We start from the raw sequence: 19159 nt of genomic DNA, 5'->3' as shown, positions 1-19159 counted from the left end.
GCTATAAGTTTTTGTCTATAATATGCTTAAAAATTTTCTGCTGGGGATGGAAAACACTGCAGCCATAGTATGGGACGGGAAATAACAATAATAAGGTAGGACCCTATTTAAAAAAAATTGCAGTAGCTTTGCTGTATATTTTCGGAACTATTTTCATCCTTCCTCACAGGGGAAAAAGCAGGAATTTTCACACCACAACCTGCTGTTACCGCTACTTTGGATGCTGCTGCTCCACTGCAGCCTGAGGGCAAAGCTGGGTACATTTCTAGGCGATAGCAATTACATATCCTTTTGCACAGCACTATATTGTTATTCTTTGAGAACTCTTTCCTGTAGGTTTGCATTGTATTGCCTTATCTTAAAGTACACCATATTATATTGGAAAGCATTCCATCATATTAAAATAGTTTGTATTGTCAAGTACAATACAGCGTATTGACTAAACGTAGCTTTATACAGCTTATATGAACTGTTTCCTAGGAAAATATGATATACGCTTAAAATATCAGGATGTAGTCCTTTATTGAGCTTAGAAGCTTAAACCCATTAGACATTATGTGAGTTTCTATGGTAGTGTGCTACTTGCATAGAATTGCAGGATACCCGTGAACCTGGTACATGTATAAACACACTCGCAGTCTGTTTATCAGATGAGATATTGAGCTTTGAATCTAACTAAACAGTTCATTAAACTGAACACGTCATCTGGACTGCAGCATCATTAACATATCAGCACAGAATGCAAAGAGCTGTGGTGTTAACAACTGCTACACCTGTGATGTGAGCTTTAGGATATAAATACTGGTTTTGAGGAGCAATTGCTTCGAAATTGTTGCAGAAATGTGATGTTTTGTTAAGCAGCAGATTAGTGATTTTTGCTCGCAGGAGAGAAGCCGACACTAGTGATTACTTGTATTGCAAATGTGAAGGAAAAGTGAATACTTCTGTCAATGATTGCTGCAGAAGCTATGCAAAATAACAAAATATGTTAGCACCTTGAGATGCTTCCTATGATTAAAGGACTAAATTATAAACCTGATGATTAAGTCATAAGCGTGATTTAGTAAGGTTAATAGTAACTAAAAATGAGCATTGGAAATAAACCCAAGCCTGGCATTGCATTGTTCCTCAAACGTGTTGATAAAATTGCAAATCTCACTTTTTTCCACAACATACCAGAACATTTTCCCCTTCTGCTAATCAGGGACTGGTCTTTAATTTTGGTGACGGGCATTCCACAGGTTTCCCTTTGTAGTTGGGTTGCTTCACATAATTCATACGATGACCTTCAACTTTATGAGAAGGTGGAATAGGTGCCAGCAGCAGCTGAGAGGTGTAACATCTTTGTTTCAATTTATGCCAAGGACATGGTGAGGATGTCTCACCTTTTGCAAGAGAAACTTCAAATAGTTTACTGCGGTTCACATTGATTGCAAGGTCTGTGGTCCTCAAAGGGAACCCATAAAGTTCAATTAAAAATCTCATTAGACTAGTATAGGAGGATCAAAAAGAAATCACAGAGACTCATGGGAGATGGCGAATGTTGGGCTGATTAGTCCAAGGCCATCCTAATTGACTGTTCTGTGCCTTAAATAAGACGTCTTCAGTGGTCTGTTAACTGTAGTTGTAGCTGCGTACGTTGTTTTTTTATATTCTCTCCAGTTGTGTTGTTGTTCAGGCTAAAGCGTGGCTGCGTGTACAGCTCGGCACTAATATCAGTCTGTCTTAGAGATACTGTTCAGCCAAACTCTTTTAAACATTGAGGATTGGAAGGAGTAATCATGCATTTATGAGAAGATTGCAAAGTATGGATTTGAAATGTTGCGGGCACATAAAACTACTTGCGCATTAATTCCTTCGGTGGCTGCAGTAACCCAGGACCCATGCTGGGTCACCTTACGGTGTTTGTTTCTATTGAGGAAGAGGGGGAGAAAGAGCAATAGGACATGAGCAAACAGAAAGATTATTTTTTGCCAAGCGTGATTCTCGTGGTGTGTTATAACGTGATATTTCAGCTCTTTCCGTTATGACCTGGCTGATCTGGTTTTGACAGTTTGGCAGTTTCTGAAGGTCTCCAGCCCATCAGCGCTATAATGGGACGGTCAGGTTTCCGTTGCCTCAAATTGAAAACTCTTAACGAGCGGAGCGCCGCGGCAAGCACCGCTCCGCTCCATCCTCAGACGGAATTTGCTAAATGCAGTTCAAAGACGATCAATACCTTGCGCAGGGAGTTTTTTTCCCCACCTTTTTTCTAAACAAACGCATTATTGAGGAGTTAGTTTATTCACAGATTGCCACGAGCGTTAATGACCACCCGAGTCTTGTTCTGCCAGTCACCCAGATGGCTGTTGATAAAGATTTAGCATCATGTTCTGAGTGTCAGGGCTGTCAGTAGTGCTGAACCATTTGACCAGAAGAAAAAACGCACAGGGAGCTATTGATTACAGCTTCTCAGTGTCACTTGTTCACCAGGATTTAGGTATTGATGAGGCTGCGAGTGAAAACAAGCTCTTTCCCTTGTGGGCCTCTACCCAGAAGAACAAAAGCAAAGTTGGAGAAAATATTCAGCTGGTGCCCGAATCAGAGGGACTCCGTTATTGATCCGAGGGCCCCTTCATGTTATTTTTGTCGGATACAAATCTATGGGTTTGGAAGTTTTATAGCGTTTGAGGTAGGGTCTGTGAAAGTGATAGATTCATGTATTAGATGAATTAGATTTCACAGCATGAAGATTTCATTGGAGCTATAATATTATGAGCTCCTTGGTTATTGATAAAAATTACATTAAATGTAGCTGAGGCATTAAAGCTCCAGACTAGGGTAGTACTCCCTCTAAAATGTCCTTAGGGCCCTAATAAATTTTAGCAGGTTTAATTATTTTAGTAGTCAGAACGTTGTCACCACAATTAAGCCAAACCGAAGCAATATTCAATATTTTTAAATTACAGCATTGATACAGCCTTTGTACTGCATTTTCTTTTACGTCTGACACTATGGAGGGTGATGTACGGGCACTTGCCTGCGTTAGGACAAACTCAGTATGAAATTCTTTGTTTGGGGGTGGAAAAAGCTGCATTTATTTCATACCCTCATCTTCTTCCTTGATGGTAAGCAGCTCAGCGACGCATCCCTGCGTTTGTGAGTAGGTCCTGCACTGACCCAGGGATCAACCAAGACCCTGAGCAGCAATGCCAGCTCATACCACCTGCAAATAAAGTCTTTTTTATTTTGTTTCCCCTCTTCTTGGGCACATCTTCCATCTCCTGGCACAGTTTTTGGCAGGAGAAGTCATCAGCTTAACCCCCTGACAAAATTGCCCAGTACATGGACCCACCCCTCGTTCCTCCCCCACCCACCCCCACCCCCGATTTCAAGCATCCTTGCCCATCTGAGCAGCAGCGGGGAACAGGCTCGGAAAGAGGTTTTTGGCCCCTGTCCGTAGCAAGATTTATTGCCTTACCATCAAAATATGCTTATTTACTGTATAACTTTTTGAAGAATTGCAAATTAACCTTGGAGACTTTTTACAGCGTGTCATTATGGCTTGTTACAGCTTTGTCACTCAAGAAAATCCGCCTGCAGTAACTTGTGCATGTGGATTGTAAAGATGGAGAAATCCCAAAACAGAAAAACACTTGCAAAAAACAACTTCTTTAAAGAAGTCATAAACCAAGCGCAGGATGGCACGGTATAGAGTAAAGATTTTATTGGTGCTCACTGGAGTTGTCATGGATGCATAATTCACTTGTGGTATTGCCAACTCCAAATAAAGCATCTATTACAAGCATTTTTTTCAAACCTTGATTAACAATAAGCACCTATGTGTATTCCCATTTAATGTGATAGCCTGTGGGCTGAGATTGAGATTTTAAATTTCAGCCGTTGAAATTATTTAACAAAACCAAAAGAACCCAAAAAAAACCCCAATTTATAAAGGTCTGGCCAGTAGCTGTTCAGCTGCTTTGGGTATTGTGTGTCCCAGACTCAAATATGAGCACAGCTTGAACTGTACTGAAATAACTATTAAATGGGATTAAAATAAGTCAGTGTAAAGTGTGTAATTTGTCTGTGTGTCTATATATAAATAAATTCTACTTTTTGACTTAAAATATCCAAATTTGTTAAAACTGCACTTTTTAGTGAGTTATTGTTTTCACAGCTATAGTATTGCGTTCGAATTACTGTGCAGTTACCAAAACACAAACAGCGTGATTAGAGATGATGTATTGCATTTTTTATGGAGTGTACTTCAACTATGATAATCACCTGTAATAAAAAATAATATTTAAAAAAAAAAAAACGCGTTTATGTACTTCTCTACATTATCAGTCTATTATGTAACTTCTTGCATTGATTTTTCAGAATCCATGACATTTGGCTATAAATGATACCAAGTAGAAGGCATGATGAAAAAGAGTTAGGTATGAATTAAATCTCTCCTGTTGTAGGTTTTAAAAATTCACAACCCATTTTGGATTGACTTACTGTTAAATAATAAATAGCAGCTTGTTCGTATAGAGAATTTTTCAGCAATGCACATAGAGGTGCTATAGCGAGAGGAGGAGATCTGCTGCGCTAGCAGGGGTTCAGGAATCTCACTTCTGGAAGCGCTCTTCTCAGTGGCCTGTGTTGCTTTTATTCCCAGAAATGTGTCCTGTTCTTATCCTGGGTGATGATTAATAGTCGTCCTGTGCCTCTTTGCTCTCCTTGTGTGTGCTTTGGGTCTGCGAGGCTTCGTCGCCCACCCTGGGCGCTGAGGGCTGGCTGCTGGAGAGGGCTGGCACAGCACAGGGCAATGTGCTGCTTGCAGAGAACTTTTTAGATAGGGATCTAACAGATCGGTTTTACCCTTGTAAGACTTTACGTTGTTTCTATGTATGAAAATTTCTGTCCATACTTATTTTTGCTAAGAATCGGGCTGGTCTTCAGAGCCCATGCTCAGCACTGTTTCCGCACGGTCGCAGCTGAGCCGGGCGCATGGCCCTGGTGCTGTGGCTGTCCCCTGCTCCCCGGTACGCCGGGACTCCGCCAGTGTGCTCTTCCACGTGGCTCCTTCAGTCCCCATCCCTGCTAGCCTGGTGGCAGACAACTCCTGGTTTAGCGGTGGATTTATGGGCATCCTCCCCAGCCGCCGCTCCTCTTTGCCTTCACCCTTTGCTGCCTTCCTTATTTTTGTGTGTTTTGCAGATCCCGATTATAATACCGTGCCACAGGGTGATTTGCAGCAGCGGGCAGAGCGGCAACTATGGAGGGGGAAACCTTATGAAAGAGTGGCTTTTGTCACACGAGAAGCTCCAGAAAGAGAAGTTAGCATATTGATGCAGCTCAGCCACGGCTGCTAACCAGCCAAGACATACAACCGCAGATACTTGGCTTATAACAAGCTCTCAGAGCACCCAGCAGAATTCAGAAAAATGGTAAATATTTGAGTGACATATAAATATAATGCAACATCCAAAGTGAAATGTGTGGTGGCACCACTATATTAAAAAAGCGGGATGCGTCCTGAGGGATGCAGCTCAGCTGCCCTTTCTTGTTTTTACATTTTACAGCAGAATGACTACAGTGGTCCAGGCCTGTTGTGCATGGATTTTGTTCCCATCTCCAGTCCTGTTTTGTTCTATTTTTAATGTCCATTAAAGCACGGATAAGGGAGTAGGAGGGACATGGCAAATGTGAGGTGCAAGCCTCTCCCTAAGGAAGCATCTGGCGCTCGCCGAGGGGCAGCCAGCGAGCCCAAGCCTGAGCCCATGCTCGCTCCCGCCCAGCCTGGCACGCTCAGCCCTGCCAGCCTCCTGCCCAGGGCTGCCCGCACCTCCTCGGTGCCTGCAACGGTGCGTTACCTAAACAGGAGTTCACGGAGCACATTGAGATGTATTCAAAAGCAAGCGGCTATTGAATTGCCTCTTTCCAGCTTTTCTTTTTGGATTGTGAGAGATGGGAATAAAAATTGTTGCCTTTTGTGCAAAAAGCAGGTGGAAGAGAAGCTGCTGACAAATTGTATGAAAAGTGTATTTTAAGTAAGCAGTCTGATTAGCGCAGCTTGGGCAAAATATTGAAAAGCTCATCATTAGTTGTGTCTTCAGCAGCAGCACATTTCATTTTGTCGTTTGATTTGTTGCACTGGATTTTTGCATTTCTCTGTTAGGTGAAGCTGTATTTCCAGTAGCCCCTTTGTAGGAAGGATTGAAGCATTCAAGAGATTTTGAAGCTAAACTTTGAGGTGGTTTAAGCAGGGTTCTCTGCAAGTATGAGACACCAGAAGCTGAAATTTTCAGTATGGGAATCGTAAATTGTAACATGGAAATACTGATTTTTTTTATGTGTTTTATCATATTTTCATAGATGTCTCTTTAGAAAGGCCATTGCTAGCCAAAAAATTATTGTGTTACAATGCGTTAGTTAATACAGTATTACTGATATCTCAGAATTACTTCAATAAAAAAACTGCTTTGCATGTACGAGTGTCTTTGTGTATGTTTATAAATAAAACACAGTATATGATATATGGAGAAAATAAACTATACCCCACTGTACAATATAAAGCTGTATTTTTATCAAGGGTTTCTGGTGGCAATATAAACCACGAAAGCAAAGCTCAAGTGGTTTGTACGTGTCACCAGAACCCCGAGATAAAAATATAGCCTTATAATATGTACAGTTTGGGTGTATTTTATTTTTTTTTATAATGCATGCTACCAACAAAAGAACACGGTAGCAAACGTAAACTTTAACCTTTCTCACATTTACATCCCTTGCTGTTTTTCTTAAAGGTATTTGCTTTTTCAGGGATGTATCTTTATTTTTGCAGCTATGGTGACTACGAGCACTGGTCTTCAAGGTGGGTAACACCTTTCTGAAGCAATCCCCCAACTTTTTAGCAAAATAAGGTTCTGGCTCAGTTTCTGTGGGGTGGAGGGTGGCGGGGGCTGGCTGGGCAGGGCTGAGCAGGGACAGGCGGGGGATGGGGACAGGGGCAGGGACAGGCAGGGAACAGGGATAGGGACTGGCAGGGCTGGGCAGGGGACAGGGGGGAGCAGGGACAGGCAGGGCCACAGGCAGGGCTGAGCAGGGACAGGGGCAGGCAGGGGACTGACAGATGACACGGCTGGGCAGGGACAGGCCAAGGACAGGGCCAGGCAGGGGGCCGGCAGGGTCGGGGCCAGGGCCGGGCAGGGGACAGGCCAGGGCGGGACAGGGGACCGGCGGGGCCAGGCCCGGGCGGCGCTGCCCGCGCTGCCCAACAGAGGGCGCCCCGGCGCAGGGAAGGGCCGGGCGGGCCGGGGGTGTCCGCGCTGGGTGCCCGCGCGCCATGGCCCCGGCCTGGGCTGGGAGTAACAAAGGTGATTGACCCGTGACAGGGTGGGCGGCAGCCGCCGCACGGGCACGGACACGGACACGGACACGGACACGGACACGGACACGGACACGGACACGGGCACGGACACGGACACGGACACGGGCACGGACACGGGCACGGACACGGACACGGACACACACACACAGACAGACACACAGACATACAGACACACACAGACACACAGACACAGACACAGACACACATACACAGACACACACAGACATACAGACACACACACACGCGCGTGTATCTCCGCCACGGGTGCCAAGGGCGGCAGCAGGGCGGTGCGGGGGTGGTGTCGCGGCCCGGGCCGCTCGGGGCTGGCGCAGCGCGGGGCACCGCTCGGTGTGTGGGGAAACGGGGGAAGGCGGGAGCAGAAGGCAGCGCTGTGCCTTTGGCCTGGCACTCCCTGCCTGCCCTGCACAGCTCCCTGCCCTGCACAGCTCCCTGCCTGCCCTGCACAGCTCCCTGCCCTGCACAGCTCCCTGCCCTGCACAGCTCCCTGCCCTGCACAGCTCCCTGCCTGCCCTGCACAGCTCCCTGCCCTGCACAGCTCCCTGCCCTGCACAGCTCCCTGCCTGCCCTGCACAGCTCCCTGCCTGCCCTGCACAGCTCCCTGCCCTGCACAGCTCCCTGCCTGCCCTGCACAGCTCCCTGCCCTGCACAGCTCCCTGCCCTGCACAGCTCCCTGCCCTGCACAGCTCCCTGCCCTGCACAGCTCCCTGCCTGCCCTGCACAGCTCCCTGCCTGCCCTGCACAGCTCCCTGCCCTGCACAGCTCCCTGCCTGCCCTGCACAGCTCCCTGCCCTGCACAGCTCCCTGCCTGCCCTGCACAGCTCCCTGCCCTGCACAGCTCCCTGCCTGCCCTGCACAGCTCCCTGCCTGCCCTGCACAGCTCCCTGCCTGCCCTGCACAGCTCCCTGCCCTGCACAGCTCCCTGCCTGCCGGCCGCGCTGGCCACACTGGGGGCTGCTGACACCGCGGCACGGCGCAGCTGGGTGCGACAGCTGGCTCGGCAGCCCCTAATACCGACACATGCTGCTTTCGCCCATTTCCAGAGACCAAGATAATGAAAGATTCAAAAATAATATTTGTTTTGGCAGAACTACATTTGTAATGAAATAGATGCCCTTGAACATGGAAGAAACTGGATTTTTCACTGGGTCATTTCCTCCCCTTCTTTTTTTTCCATACACAACGGGCTCCACAGCCGGTCTGAGGCCAGTAGAAATATGTTTTGAAGGGCTACGTTGTATTTCCCGCATCAGATTTACAGCAGGATTGCAGCTACACTGGTCGTACTGTTTTACACCGGAATGAAAAATGCAGATTACATCCTATGTATCAATACCAAATGGAAAAGGGCCCCAGGCTTAAGGATTGTTACAGATCGCTTTCATGCAAGCTGAGTTTGCAACGTAATGAGCTCATACTGGAAGCATCTTAAACAGAAAACTGATTCATTGTCGTGGTAGGGACATTTTTAGATACGTGACCAAATTTTCATCCCGTGTGCAACCGATTCGTTTGGAGTTAGAGGAATTAGTCATCTGATCTGGGCGAGAAAGGTTTGGCCCATAAAGTTTCCGTTTAATTTTTCTAAGTAGTTCACAGGCACCAGGCACTCGTGAAGTGGTACTTGATATTTGCTGTGTCAGTTGGGTAAGGAACGGTGACACAGTTGTTAGGACAGTGCCATCGCTTTCCAAATGACATTAAGGTATAGACATGGAGCAGTGTTTTTAAACTACTGTTTCTGTTAACATCACAGGTCATTATTTCTTCTGGAAATGCCACAGTTCGTTAGATCTAATCAGTTTTCCGAGTGTCTTACCCAATTTTAAAATTACCGTATTTGCGGTATGCATTGCACCCTGGTCAAAGAGATAGACTTGGTATTAAAATGTTTATTTATTATGAAAGGTGATGCTGAAGACCTGCTTCTTTAAAGAAAATGCAATAAAAGAATAAACCTATGGAAAGATTGCTTAAAAACTTAAAAGTGCAGTAATCCAAGGGGAGTCCTGTAAGATTTATGTACTATTTCAAGAGTAATTTCTCAGTAAGAATCTTACAGGAATGTAAAAATCCTCAAAGAATTGCATTTACAGATTTAATTGTAATTCCTTTTATATTCTTACAGAAATTGAATAGAAATAGCGTTCAAAGGCTTCTCTCTAAAACTCCCCTGCCCTTGCTGAGTGGCTGTACCCTCTGCTCTGTGCTACTGTGGCTGGCTTTAAAAACAATGGAAAATATTACTGACAGTACCCTCACTTGCCATTAAAGTAGAGAGGATATTTCAGTTACATTGATGTGCAAATACAGCTTGTCAAAGGACTCTGTGCTATTTTTGTTTCAAATAGCATGCGTAGGGTATGAGTAACAAATAAATACGCCTAATGTGTGCCTTGAAGAGGACCATTTTTCCCAGTGTTTCTCTCTTTTTTTCTTCCTCCCCACCCCCCACCCCGAAGACCTGCCCTAGCAAAACCTTTAATCTCTCCCTCTCCTTAAGTCTGGGATTTCCAGATGATTAGCTTTTAATATCGCTATTTTTGTTGTGCGCCATTTTTAGTGTGGAGCAAATCTGATTATTTTTTTCCCTCGGTGTTCCAAACCTCTTTTTCTCCCCAAATTATTACTACAGGGGGAACGAGGAGGGGCAGCCTTGGCCCCATCGCTGCAGACTGAAGGCTGAAGGAGGAAGCCACCTCCGTTTCACTCCTTCCCAGTCTAGAGGGATGCAGTGATGGGGAGCAAGCTCCCCCCAAGCCTGATCCAGACCAGCCCCCAGTCCGTGTGAAGTAACATGTGGGTGGCAGCCAAAAGCGGGGCAAGGGGCCGGAGGAGCGGTAGGGTGGGCGGCGCAGCCTGACCGGAGCCGGCAGCAGTGAAGGGTCTGGGCTCCATCACCCACGGCCGGCGGAGCGAGATGCGGTAGCTGGACAGCAAGGTGAAAATTGACATGAGCGCGGGGCACTGGCAGCACCTTGGGTTGATGAAAGGATATTGTTAACAAGCCTTTAACGTTTCTCATTAGCGGCTGGGTTGGGTGGGCGGGGTTTTTCCACTGAAAAAAGCCAGAAGACAAAAATTCCACCTGGGCAATAACCAAGATTGATCCCATACAGTACATTTAGTTATCAATTTTTAAAACTTCTTTAAGTACCTTATTTAGTTATTTTAAAGAGGGCTTTTTATTTGTTGCTGTGAGTAGTCCTTGAGTGTGATGGAGGGCTGCAAGGAGCATGGGGAACTCCTCCTGTGCTCTTCTCCTTAACCACTCTTCATCTAACCTGCAGAAAAATGGGTGCTGGTCCATCACCTGGGCCCTGGCCGCGGATGCTATGAGGTGCCAGGGCAGCATAGGAGCCCATTGATCTGGACTTGTGCTGGTGTTGCCTAGGGCATATTATCTGAGGTGGCATCGGTCTTCTTTTGTTGAAATTATTGCTGCAAATTGCTTGTAGGTACTGTTGAGTTAAGGCGAGCTCTTGCTCGCTAAGTTGGCATGGGCTTAACAAGTGAGGAAGCTGAGGGTCGAGCCCAGAGCAGGGCGCTCTGCCCAGCCCAGCCCCAGGCACCCCTCGAGTATGGGGGTGTCAACCCAAGTTAGGCTCCAACAGAGGCTAGATGGGCTGAGAGGGGTGGTGTTTAATTAAAATAACTCTCAGCATGATTCCAAGTGCAAAACTGATGATAGTTACTGAGAAAAACAACTACAACCCTCTTATCAAAGGAAGAGCGACTTTGCAATGATGTAATTTTCACTTTCCGATGAACACTGAGATGACCCAATTCCATATAGAAAACTTGCAGTTCAAAGTAGGCTATTTGAGCCATTCCGTAATGTGGATCTGAGCTCGCCTGCACAGTGTGGCTCAGCTGAGCCCTTGGCAGCGCCCTTGTTAAAGCCATGGCTGGAGTATGAGAGCAGGACACCAGGAGTGGGAATCACGAGTGTTTTTTGATCCAGACTTGACTTAGATCTTTAAAACTCTGGCAAGCAGGAGGAAAACCCACTGCATTTCCATTGGTGCATACTGTGATGTTTTGAATTTTTATTTACTTTGCTCTCATGGCTGGCTTTCAGAGGAAATTCAGTGTTATGGCCCAGAATTTTTGAAAGTGTAAGCCTTGAACATGCTCCTTATTTCTGCTTTTATGAAGCACACTTTTGAAACTACCGTCAGCATGACGCCTAAATGCAAGTTTAATTTTAGGGGGCAATGGACAAGCAGCGGTCTTTCAATAGCTAAAATAATGGGTGCAATGAAATAAGTTCTTTTTAATGCCCAGCAAAAAAATACTTTTGTTCTTTCTGAACAAGATGCTCACAAGCATAATTTGATCACAAAACCATTTTATCTTTTTAGTTGTAGATCTTCTTCTCATAAGAGACCTAGGGTAGCGCTTCACCCAAAATGCACATGGCCTGGAGTTTCTGTAGGTAGACCCCTCAAGAGATTTACAGGTCTTTACAAATTAATAGAATATTGCAGTGTGAGCTGTTGTACTGAAGCATCATTTACACATGGAGTTAAAACGACACGATAACAAACTTTGCGTTCTCCAGCCGGAATATGGATGATGCCTGAGTAATCAGCTGGGATGGCTGGAAAGCAATCTGCTGCGCCTATCCCCTTTGACTTGGTGCCCTCCTGGGTCCCTGGCGAGCCCGTGCTGCCTGCGGCGGAATGAGGGGGAGCGGGCAGCAGTCATGAGCAGAGGAGGAGCACGGGGAGCAGAGGAGAGGTGATCCAACAGGCCACTGTGGTAATTCGCAGGAAAACAGGAGAGATCATGTCCCGCGCTGCAGTCCCAATCCTCTCCCTTGACAGCCAGGGTGATGCCAGCAAAATCACATCATGCAGCCAAAGAGCTTGGCGAGGCTCGGCGAGGTCAGGGCTGCGCGCTAAGGAGAGAGAGAGAAAATGCCTTTTATTTTATCTAGGACCTGTGGTAAGTTGTCCTTAACACAGCCCCTTGGGCCAAGCTACTGAAGCTTTTATGTCTCTGAAAGACTTTCTGAAACATAGCCTTATCTCATATAAATTAATTTGGAGGGAGAAGACCGTGTGTGTTCGGACCCCTCTTTGTGAGTAGCTGTGACTGAACCTTGGACCAACACCAGATTTCCAATGATGAGAGGGTTTATTTGCACTGCGGTGGTTTTTTTAGACCTTTATCCAAGTAGCACCATCCTAAACTCCCCACTCAGCAGATCAGTAGATTAACCACCATCTGCAAAGCAGAGATACAACCACTTCAGGAAGCACAAACCACAACTGCACTGTACCTGCCGTTTGGAGCAGGACCAGTAGAAGTCAGTTAGTAGAGAGGATGTCAAACTTGACGTATCAAAATATCCTATTTTTGATAGGATGCACAATTACTCTTCACAAGGCTGTTGGCCTTTGTATTTTCTCTCTCTGACACTGGCAATAGGGTCAGGCAAAGAAGGAGGATGAACCCTAGCCCCTTGCAGCAGCTGTGATGAATGGGTGGCAGCAGGGACGGGATTACATCACAGAATATGGGGGATGAATATATAACTATTCTGATTTTTATCTATAAAATTACATCAATACATTGCATAGATTTGTCCTTGCAGTAGACATCAGACAGAATAGCTGAAGGCAAAGAAGTCAGTGCATGGTTGCACAGGGGGTAATACAGGGGGTAGCACCCAGAGCGGGTACACACCTCACACTAACGGCACCATACAAATAATAAAATATCACAAGTTGAGAAACTTCCCATACAAAGAATTAATTCTGCAGAGAGTTATATTTAATGTGGCCAAAATCAAAGTGGGAAGTAAAAGCAAAAATTGAAATGAAACCAGTATATTGTTCATGAAAGTCACTTCAACTACTGCCAATGCATTTTGCAGCAGAGGTTATTGTGCAAATACAATCAAGTGTAAGAAGGACGGCGCTGGAATGACGTTTGAACCTCCAAATGTTGCTTGAATTGGAGATCACCTCTAACCACAAAAGCAATATCGGGAGGCTGCAAACGAGAAATGTTTGTATACTCTAGCAACTATTTTACAGCACATTTGTCCTCTAAAAAGAGCAGACTAAAACCATCCTGAGTTATTGAAGAAATCACTGTTTTGAGAACAAGCAGACCGTTAATTGACTGGTTTCTTGTCCCCAGCTTGGTAATCAGTCTTCCCGTACTGCCGCTCCTGATGACCAGCAAACTGTCTCCAGCCTTCTGGTTGTCAAGAAAATTGTGACAAGGCAAGTGTCAGATCATGCGGAGCCTTCTGAGTTTTTTGACCCCTTCAATCTGTTTTCCAACCTGGATATGGCAAAGAAGCTGTATTGGACTAATTGATTGTCTGTCTTCTCTAGGCCGTGGATAAAGTCCAGGTATGTAATTTGACTCTTTTAGATGAGCAGTATCCGCTCTTTCACGGTCTTGTGTCTTTATGTCAACCACTGTGGGACTGCTCTGGAAAAGTTCCTTTTTTGCCAGAACTGGAGCAGAAGATGTTGGGGTCCTACAGCATTCTATCTGCTGGGGTCCCTGTGCAGCTGGTTTGAGCAGTGCACAATTGAGGCTGCCGTGTGTGTATGACTTGCAAAAAAAAAAGTCTGATTCATCTTCACCAAAACACAAAATAATGCAGCTGCCAGGCGGAAACAATAGCTTGAAAATGCTGCACTTCCATTTTTTGTTTCAACCAATGCGCTGCGCTTTAAGGTAGAATACTCTATTTGAGATTACCTACATAACCATTGATCTTGATTTCACTAAACTGCCCTGCTCTGTGCTCAGTAGCTGTTATCCTGGATAGTTGTTTTCTTGGGCTTTCTCTTAAATTGTTTCATACAATCATAGAATTGTTTGGATTGGAAAAGACCTTTAAGATCATCAAGGCCAACCGTTAACCCAGCAGTGCCAAGCCCACCACTAACCCATGTCCCTAAGCACCACATCCACACGTCTTTCAAATACCCCCAGGGATGGTGACTACCACCTCCCCGGGCAGCCTGTTCCAGTGCTTTAACAACCTTTCCGGTGAAGACATTTTTCCTGATACCAAACCTAAACCTGTCCTGGTGCAACTTGAGGCCATTTTCTTTGTCCTGTCGCTTGTTACCTGGAGAAAGAGACTGATCCCCACCTCGCTACAACCTCCTTTCAGGGAGCTGTGCAGAGCAATAAGGTCTCCCCTTGAGCCTCCTTTTCTGCAGGCTGAACACCCCCAATTCCCGCAGCAGCTCCTCATAGGTCTTGTTCTCCAGACCAGCTCCATTGCCCATCTCTGGACATGCTCCAGCACCTCAGGGTCTGTCTTTCTTGAAGTGAGCGGCCCAGAGCTGAACGCAGGACTCGAGGTGTGGCCCCACTGCCCTGCTCCTGCTGGCCACACTGTTTCAGCTACAAGCCAGGATGCTGATGGCCACCTTGGCCACCTGGGCACACGGCTGGCTCACATTCAGCCAGCTGTCAACCAGCCCCCCCAGGCCCTTTCCCACCGCACAGCTTTCCAGTTACTCTTCCTCAAGACTGCAGCGTTGCGTGGGGCTGGTGTGACCCACGGGCAGGACCCGACACTGAGCCTGGTTGAACCTCTTGTTGAACTGAGCCGTGTCCATGGGTCCAGCCTGCCCAGGTCTCTCTGCAGAGCCTCCTGCCCTCCAGATCAACACTCCCACCCAACCTGGTGTTGTCTGCAAACTGAGTGAGGGTGCACTCAGTCTAGCCGTTGGCAGTCAAACAATATGAGAATTATGGATTTAGATATGCTTGTTAAGCTGTAGAGACCATTTTCTCTGGAAAACGGGAAGAATTCTGTTTAGAAATTATAGGAGAAAACTATGAAAATTCAGATTCCACTCCTCTTCCCAGTGTCACGTAGCTTTTTTTTTTTTTTCTTTTGGAAAGCAAAAGCAGGTTAATAACATTGGTTTCAGAAGGTAATTTTATTATTTTTTAATGGTTCTTGCCATTTGCCTAAGGTTTGGAGGTATAGCAGAATGCTGGGCAAGAGCCCCCAAACCTCTTGGAGAGCACCGACAGTTTTTTCACATGATTGCTCGTTTATGGGGGATCGGTAAGTAGCCTGTTAAGCACACTGGTTGGAGTACATTGCGTTTCCTACATCTGTCAATTGCAATATTTGATTGTCAGCAGTCAATCAGACTTGAATTTGGTGACCTGGGGAGGTATTAAAATACAAGCCTTACATGCTGATCGGTGGCAGTGTTGGGTAAAACTGGCTGGACATCTCGGAGCCAAATTGTCCCCAGACTTCAGAAATTGGTGTGGTGGTGTGCATTGCTGCCTGCCTTTTACCATGAGTGCTATCTAAAAGTAATAGGCAATGCCCTTCCTATCTGTGCATTCACCAGTAGGCTCCGTCTCAGTGATGGGCACCCTCATGGACCCTGTGCAAGTTCCTTACCCATCACTGGAGGTCCAAAGGCACCAGCAGCATGGCAGGACAGCACTGGAGGTGGAGGTTTGCGTCATGATACCACCTACTGATGACAATGAGCAAAACATGACATAAGACACTGCTCCAGCTGACCAGGTGGTAGTAGTTCCTGGCCATGGTAACATGATGCAAGGGCAAACCCACAAGCTGCAGCTGGAGGGCTGTCTTGCAGGTGATAAGGTGGTAGATACCCACGTCTCCTGCCAAGTCATTTATGGAGATGCTGCACAGTGCTGCGTGGTGAGTCATTCGACACAGGTACCATGATGTGACAGACATCCAGAAGAGGAAGGGGGTAACCTCAGGGACACGCAGCGGAGCCTGGTCCCACCTGGCACAGCAGCTGGAATCACTCTGTAGCTGCAGTCGCTTTTTCACAGATACCAAACTCATGGTCTCTCTCTGGATACATTTGCAGCAACTTACATGTAAATAATAAAAGCCCTGTGCATTCATCTCTTGGTAAGGATCATATGTATGCTTATGTTAACGCAGATGGTAATTGCACGCAGCCGTCTGGCTACTGGTGTCACCCTCCCTGTTGAAGGGCTGATGCATTGCAGCTTTGAATGGGGGGCTATTGAGAGAGAGCCCCTCTGTGCACAGGGGAGGGGGAAAGGGTCTGCAGTAACAAACTGGAAAAGCTCCTATTTTACCTGATAATACTATAAAACTCATCTAACTCTCTTGTACAAACACAGCACAACTTTTCTGAGCGTACAGTCCAAATTATTCCTACACTGCATTTTTGTTTAAGCATTAAAATTCAAGGTCTAAATACGTAGTTTGAAATTGGAGAGGAGTACATGCACATCGCAAATGTAGATATATCTTGCTGAGTACACAGCCCATAAAATATGTAGTATAAGATCACTCATTTATTTAAAGATGCTTTTTACTTCAGATGGAAAATGACACAAATCTAAATATTACAATGCAAAGTAATGTGTAACTGTCTGTATGTTATAGCCTTAACACTATACTTTTGATGCAGAAGAGATATAGCAGCTGCACTTTAATTTCAAGCAAATTGATCCCAGATGTAAATGTTGTTTTGTTCCATGGAAGATAGTGCACAGGTAAAGCAAATATCATTGGTTTATAGTCCAACAGAGTGTTGCAACAGGATCCAGCCTCTTCTGCCTGGGCACACATAAAAGCCTGGTGGCTGCGACGGAGTAGGATGTCTGAAAAGTATACCGTAAAAAGAGATAGCTTTGCTTTTTACCCTTTAAGAATACAACCACCTGTGATCTAAGTAGCTGTTTTGAAGCCAGGAAAGCTTCTTGACTTGTCATTTGTCCTGGAGGCAAGATCTAAATTTGGCTTGTTTTCCATTTCTTTTCACTTCACATTTTGTAGAAGCATTTTTCTCTCACCCTATTTATGTTTGGCATAAAAGGAAAAAAAAAAAAAAAAAAAAACAAAAAAAAAACAAACAACCAAAAATCCCCCTACATTTACTGATTCAGTGAGCCACTACTTTCAAAGTAAAAATAATAGTAGGAATTGTGCTTCACTTTGCCTGGAGATACCCCCAACGTCAGTGGGACCATGGGCAATGTATAAACAGCATAATAGTTTCTTTACCATCCCCTGCATATAGAGGACAGCAAAGTCCAAATATCCTGCTGTCACATCTCTTCTTTTGAACAATAAGATTTTTTAATTTTTGTCAAGTAGGGCAACCTGCTTGTCCACAGAGGAGAAACCCACAACAGACAACTTACCCCAGTGCTGCTTCCCAGTACCAGAACTCAACCAAGCACAGCTGCCGGAGCCCAGTAAACTCATCCAGAAGCAAGAGAAGATCTCTCAGGTCAATTATTTCTTCAATTTTTAAAAGTGCAGATGTAGGACTGCTTTACCTGTGTGGGATCTGGGTGTGCAATCCTTTCCTGTGCAGGCTGGCTGGCGGGTGCACGTAATGCATTAGCACATGGGCACTGCTGGCTCAGAAAGGGGCCGCTCGCAGCCCACCCTGGGTGATGATTGTTCTGCAGGCTGGCTCAAAAAGAGGTGGCAGCGATGCCCTTCACCTCTCATGACAACTTTCCACTTCTATATAGCTCCCCTTTGCCTTTCCATCCTTCTGCAAGATGGATTACTTGTAGCTGGTGTTTCCTGCTTTTGTTTTCTATTGCTTTTAGGTCAGGTTTGCACATGCGTTTATTCTGGTTTCACGAAGGCTGTGATTTAGCTAATTGGGGGGATAATGTGTTTGGATGCTTCTAAATCAGTACCATTTGAATTGATGTTTAAAGTTAAACATTTGAGAGCTCCTCTATTTGGTAGCTACACTGATTTAACTCTTATTTCCTTCTGAATCAGTGTAGGCAAATCAATGCACAAGTTGTGCACTGGATGCATTTCCTTTCAAATACCAAAATATCTGAATAAAGGTATATATACCATGTGTAAAGGTGTTACTGAAGGGCAGGTACTAGACAAAACTGTGGCACTTCTGCACAGCAAGTATTTTTTTCTCCATACAGTGCAGGGAATCGACTGAATCTGTCACAGATGTGTATAAGATGTGTACAACCTTATGTAGCAACTTCTGCAAGTATTTAGCAGTAAGACATATTGACCACATTCTGAAGTCCTTACTCAGACGAAACCTGCCCAGAGGTCAATGTGAATCTCGATTAATCGATTTACTCAGAAACAGCTCACTGTTTCTGTACGGTTTTGAAGCACAAACCTTTGAACAGAATACAAAATCAGAATTAACATCACACCAGGACATGGGAAGCCACAGTGAATGTTCGTCCACACGAGCTGTTCTTCGCTGGGGTCATGAAAAGTGTTGCAGAGAAGGGAATGTTAATTTTTTGGCAGCATTGGGTTGTGGGAGGAGGCTGGGGTGGGAGCAGGGACAAGGATGCATTTGCCGAGAGGATGTAGCAGCATGCACTCAGCCCCGGCTGCTTGACAGAGCTGCTGTATAATAGCAGGGCACTCACCTCAAATCATAGGTTGTGAAAACTGACATTTCCATTCAAATTACTCCAATAGCCAACTGTTCCCCGGTGCAACTTCTTCTGTAAGTGACACAGTGACAGTGATCCAGGAATTTAACTTGCTGTTGTCTCGTTCCAAGTGGAATTATGAAGTTTGTGACATGCATTAGGAGGATGGCTCCTGGTCGCAGCCGGTGCTTTGCGTGTCTGTGCGATTAATCACAGGTCGAGCACAGAGCCCAGGAAGTTTTGTCAGCTCAGGATAGCTGTCCCTGCTGTGAACCTCCTCTTACTGAGTCCTTTTCTCTTCGTTTCCCTTTGTCTGAGAGAAAAGCTACTGCTCCACTGAAGTTTTCCTGGCACCTCCTGGTTCCT

At 45.6% G+C, this 19159-nt stretch overlaps 2 protein-coding genes across 4 annotated transcripts in view; both read left to right on the top strand.

Moving 5' to 3' along the window:
* The window catches only part of MGMT (O-6-methylguanine-DNA methyltransferase), a 168873-nt gene extending 162412 nt beyond the window's left edge, over window positions 1-6461 (top strand). For 2 of the 3 annotated variants that reach the window (XM_080403448.1, XM_080403449.1), the window contains one exon: window positions 5188-6461. In XM_080403448.1, the coding sequence (XP_080259574.1) occupies window positions 5188-5319 (132 nt within the window). In that variant the 3' untranslated portion in view covers window positions 5320-6461. Of the gene's footprint in view, window positions 1-169; window positions 5165-5187 lie in introns of those variants that run through there. The other variant, XM_080403447.1, reaches the window with a different exon arrangement.
* A 1822-nt stretch (window positions 6462-8283) lies between these two features.
* LOC308070074 (uncharacterized protein) overlaps window positions 8284-19159 on the top strand; it is a 36054-nt gene continuing 25178 nt past the window's right edge. Inside the window, exons 1-2 of the mRNA XM_080403451.1 lie at window positions 8284-15437; window positions 17505-17640. Of these exons, the coding sequence (XP_080259577.1) occupies window positions 15320-15437; window positions 17505-17640 (254 nt within the window). The 5' untranslated portion in view covers window positions 8284-15319. The remainder of the gene's footprint in view (window positions 15438-17504; window positions 17641-19159) is intronic.

This window comes from Falco punctatus (genome assembly GCF_963210335.1).
Source record: "Falco punctatus genome assembly, chromosome: 9".
Taxonomy (NCBI): Eukaryota; Metazoa; Chordata; class Aves; order Falconiformes; family Falconidae; genus Falco; species Falco punctatus.
This window is presented reverse-complemented; position numbering and strand designations above follow the sequence as displayed.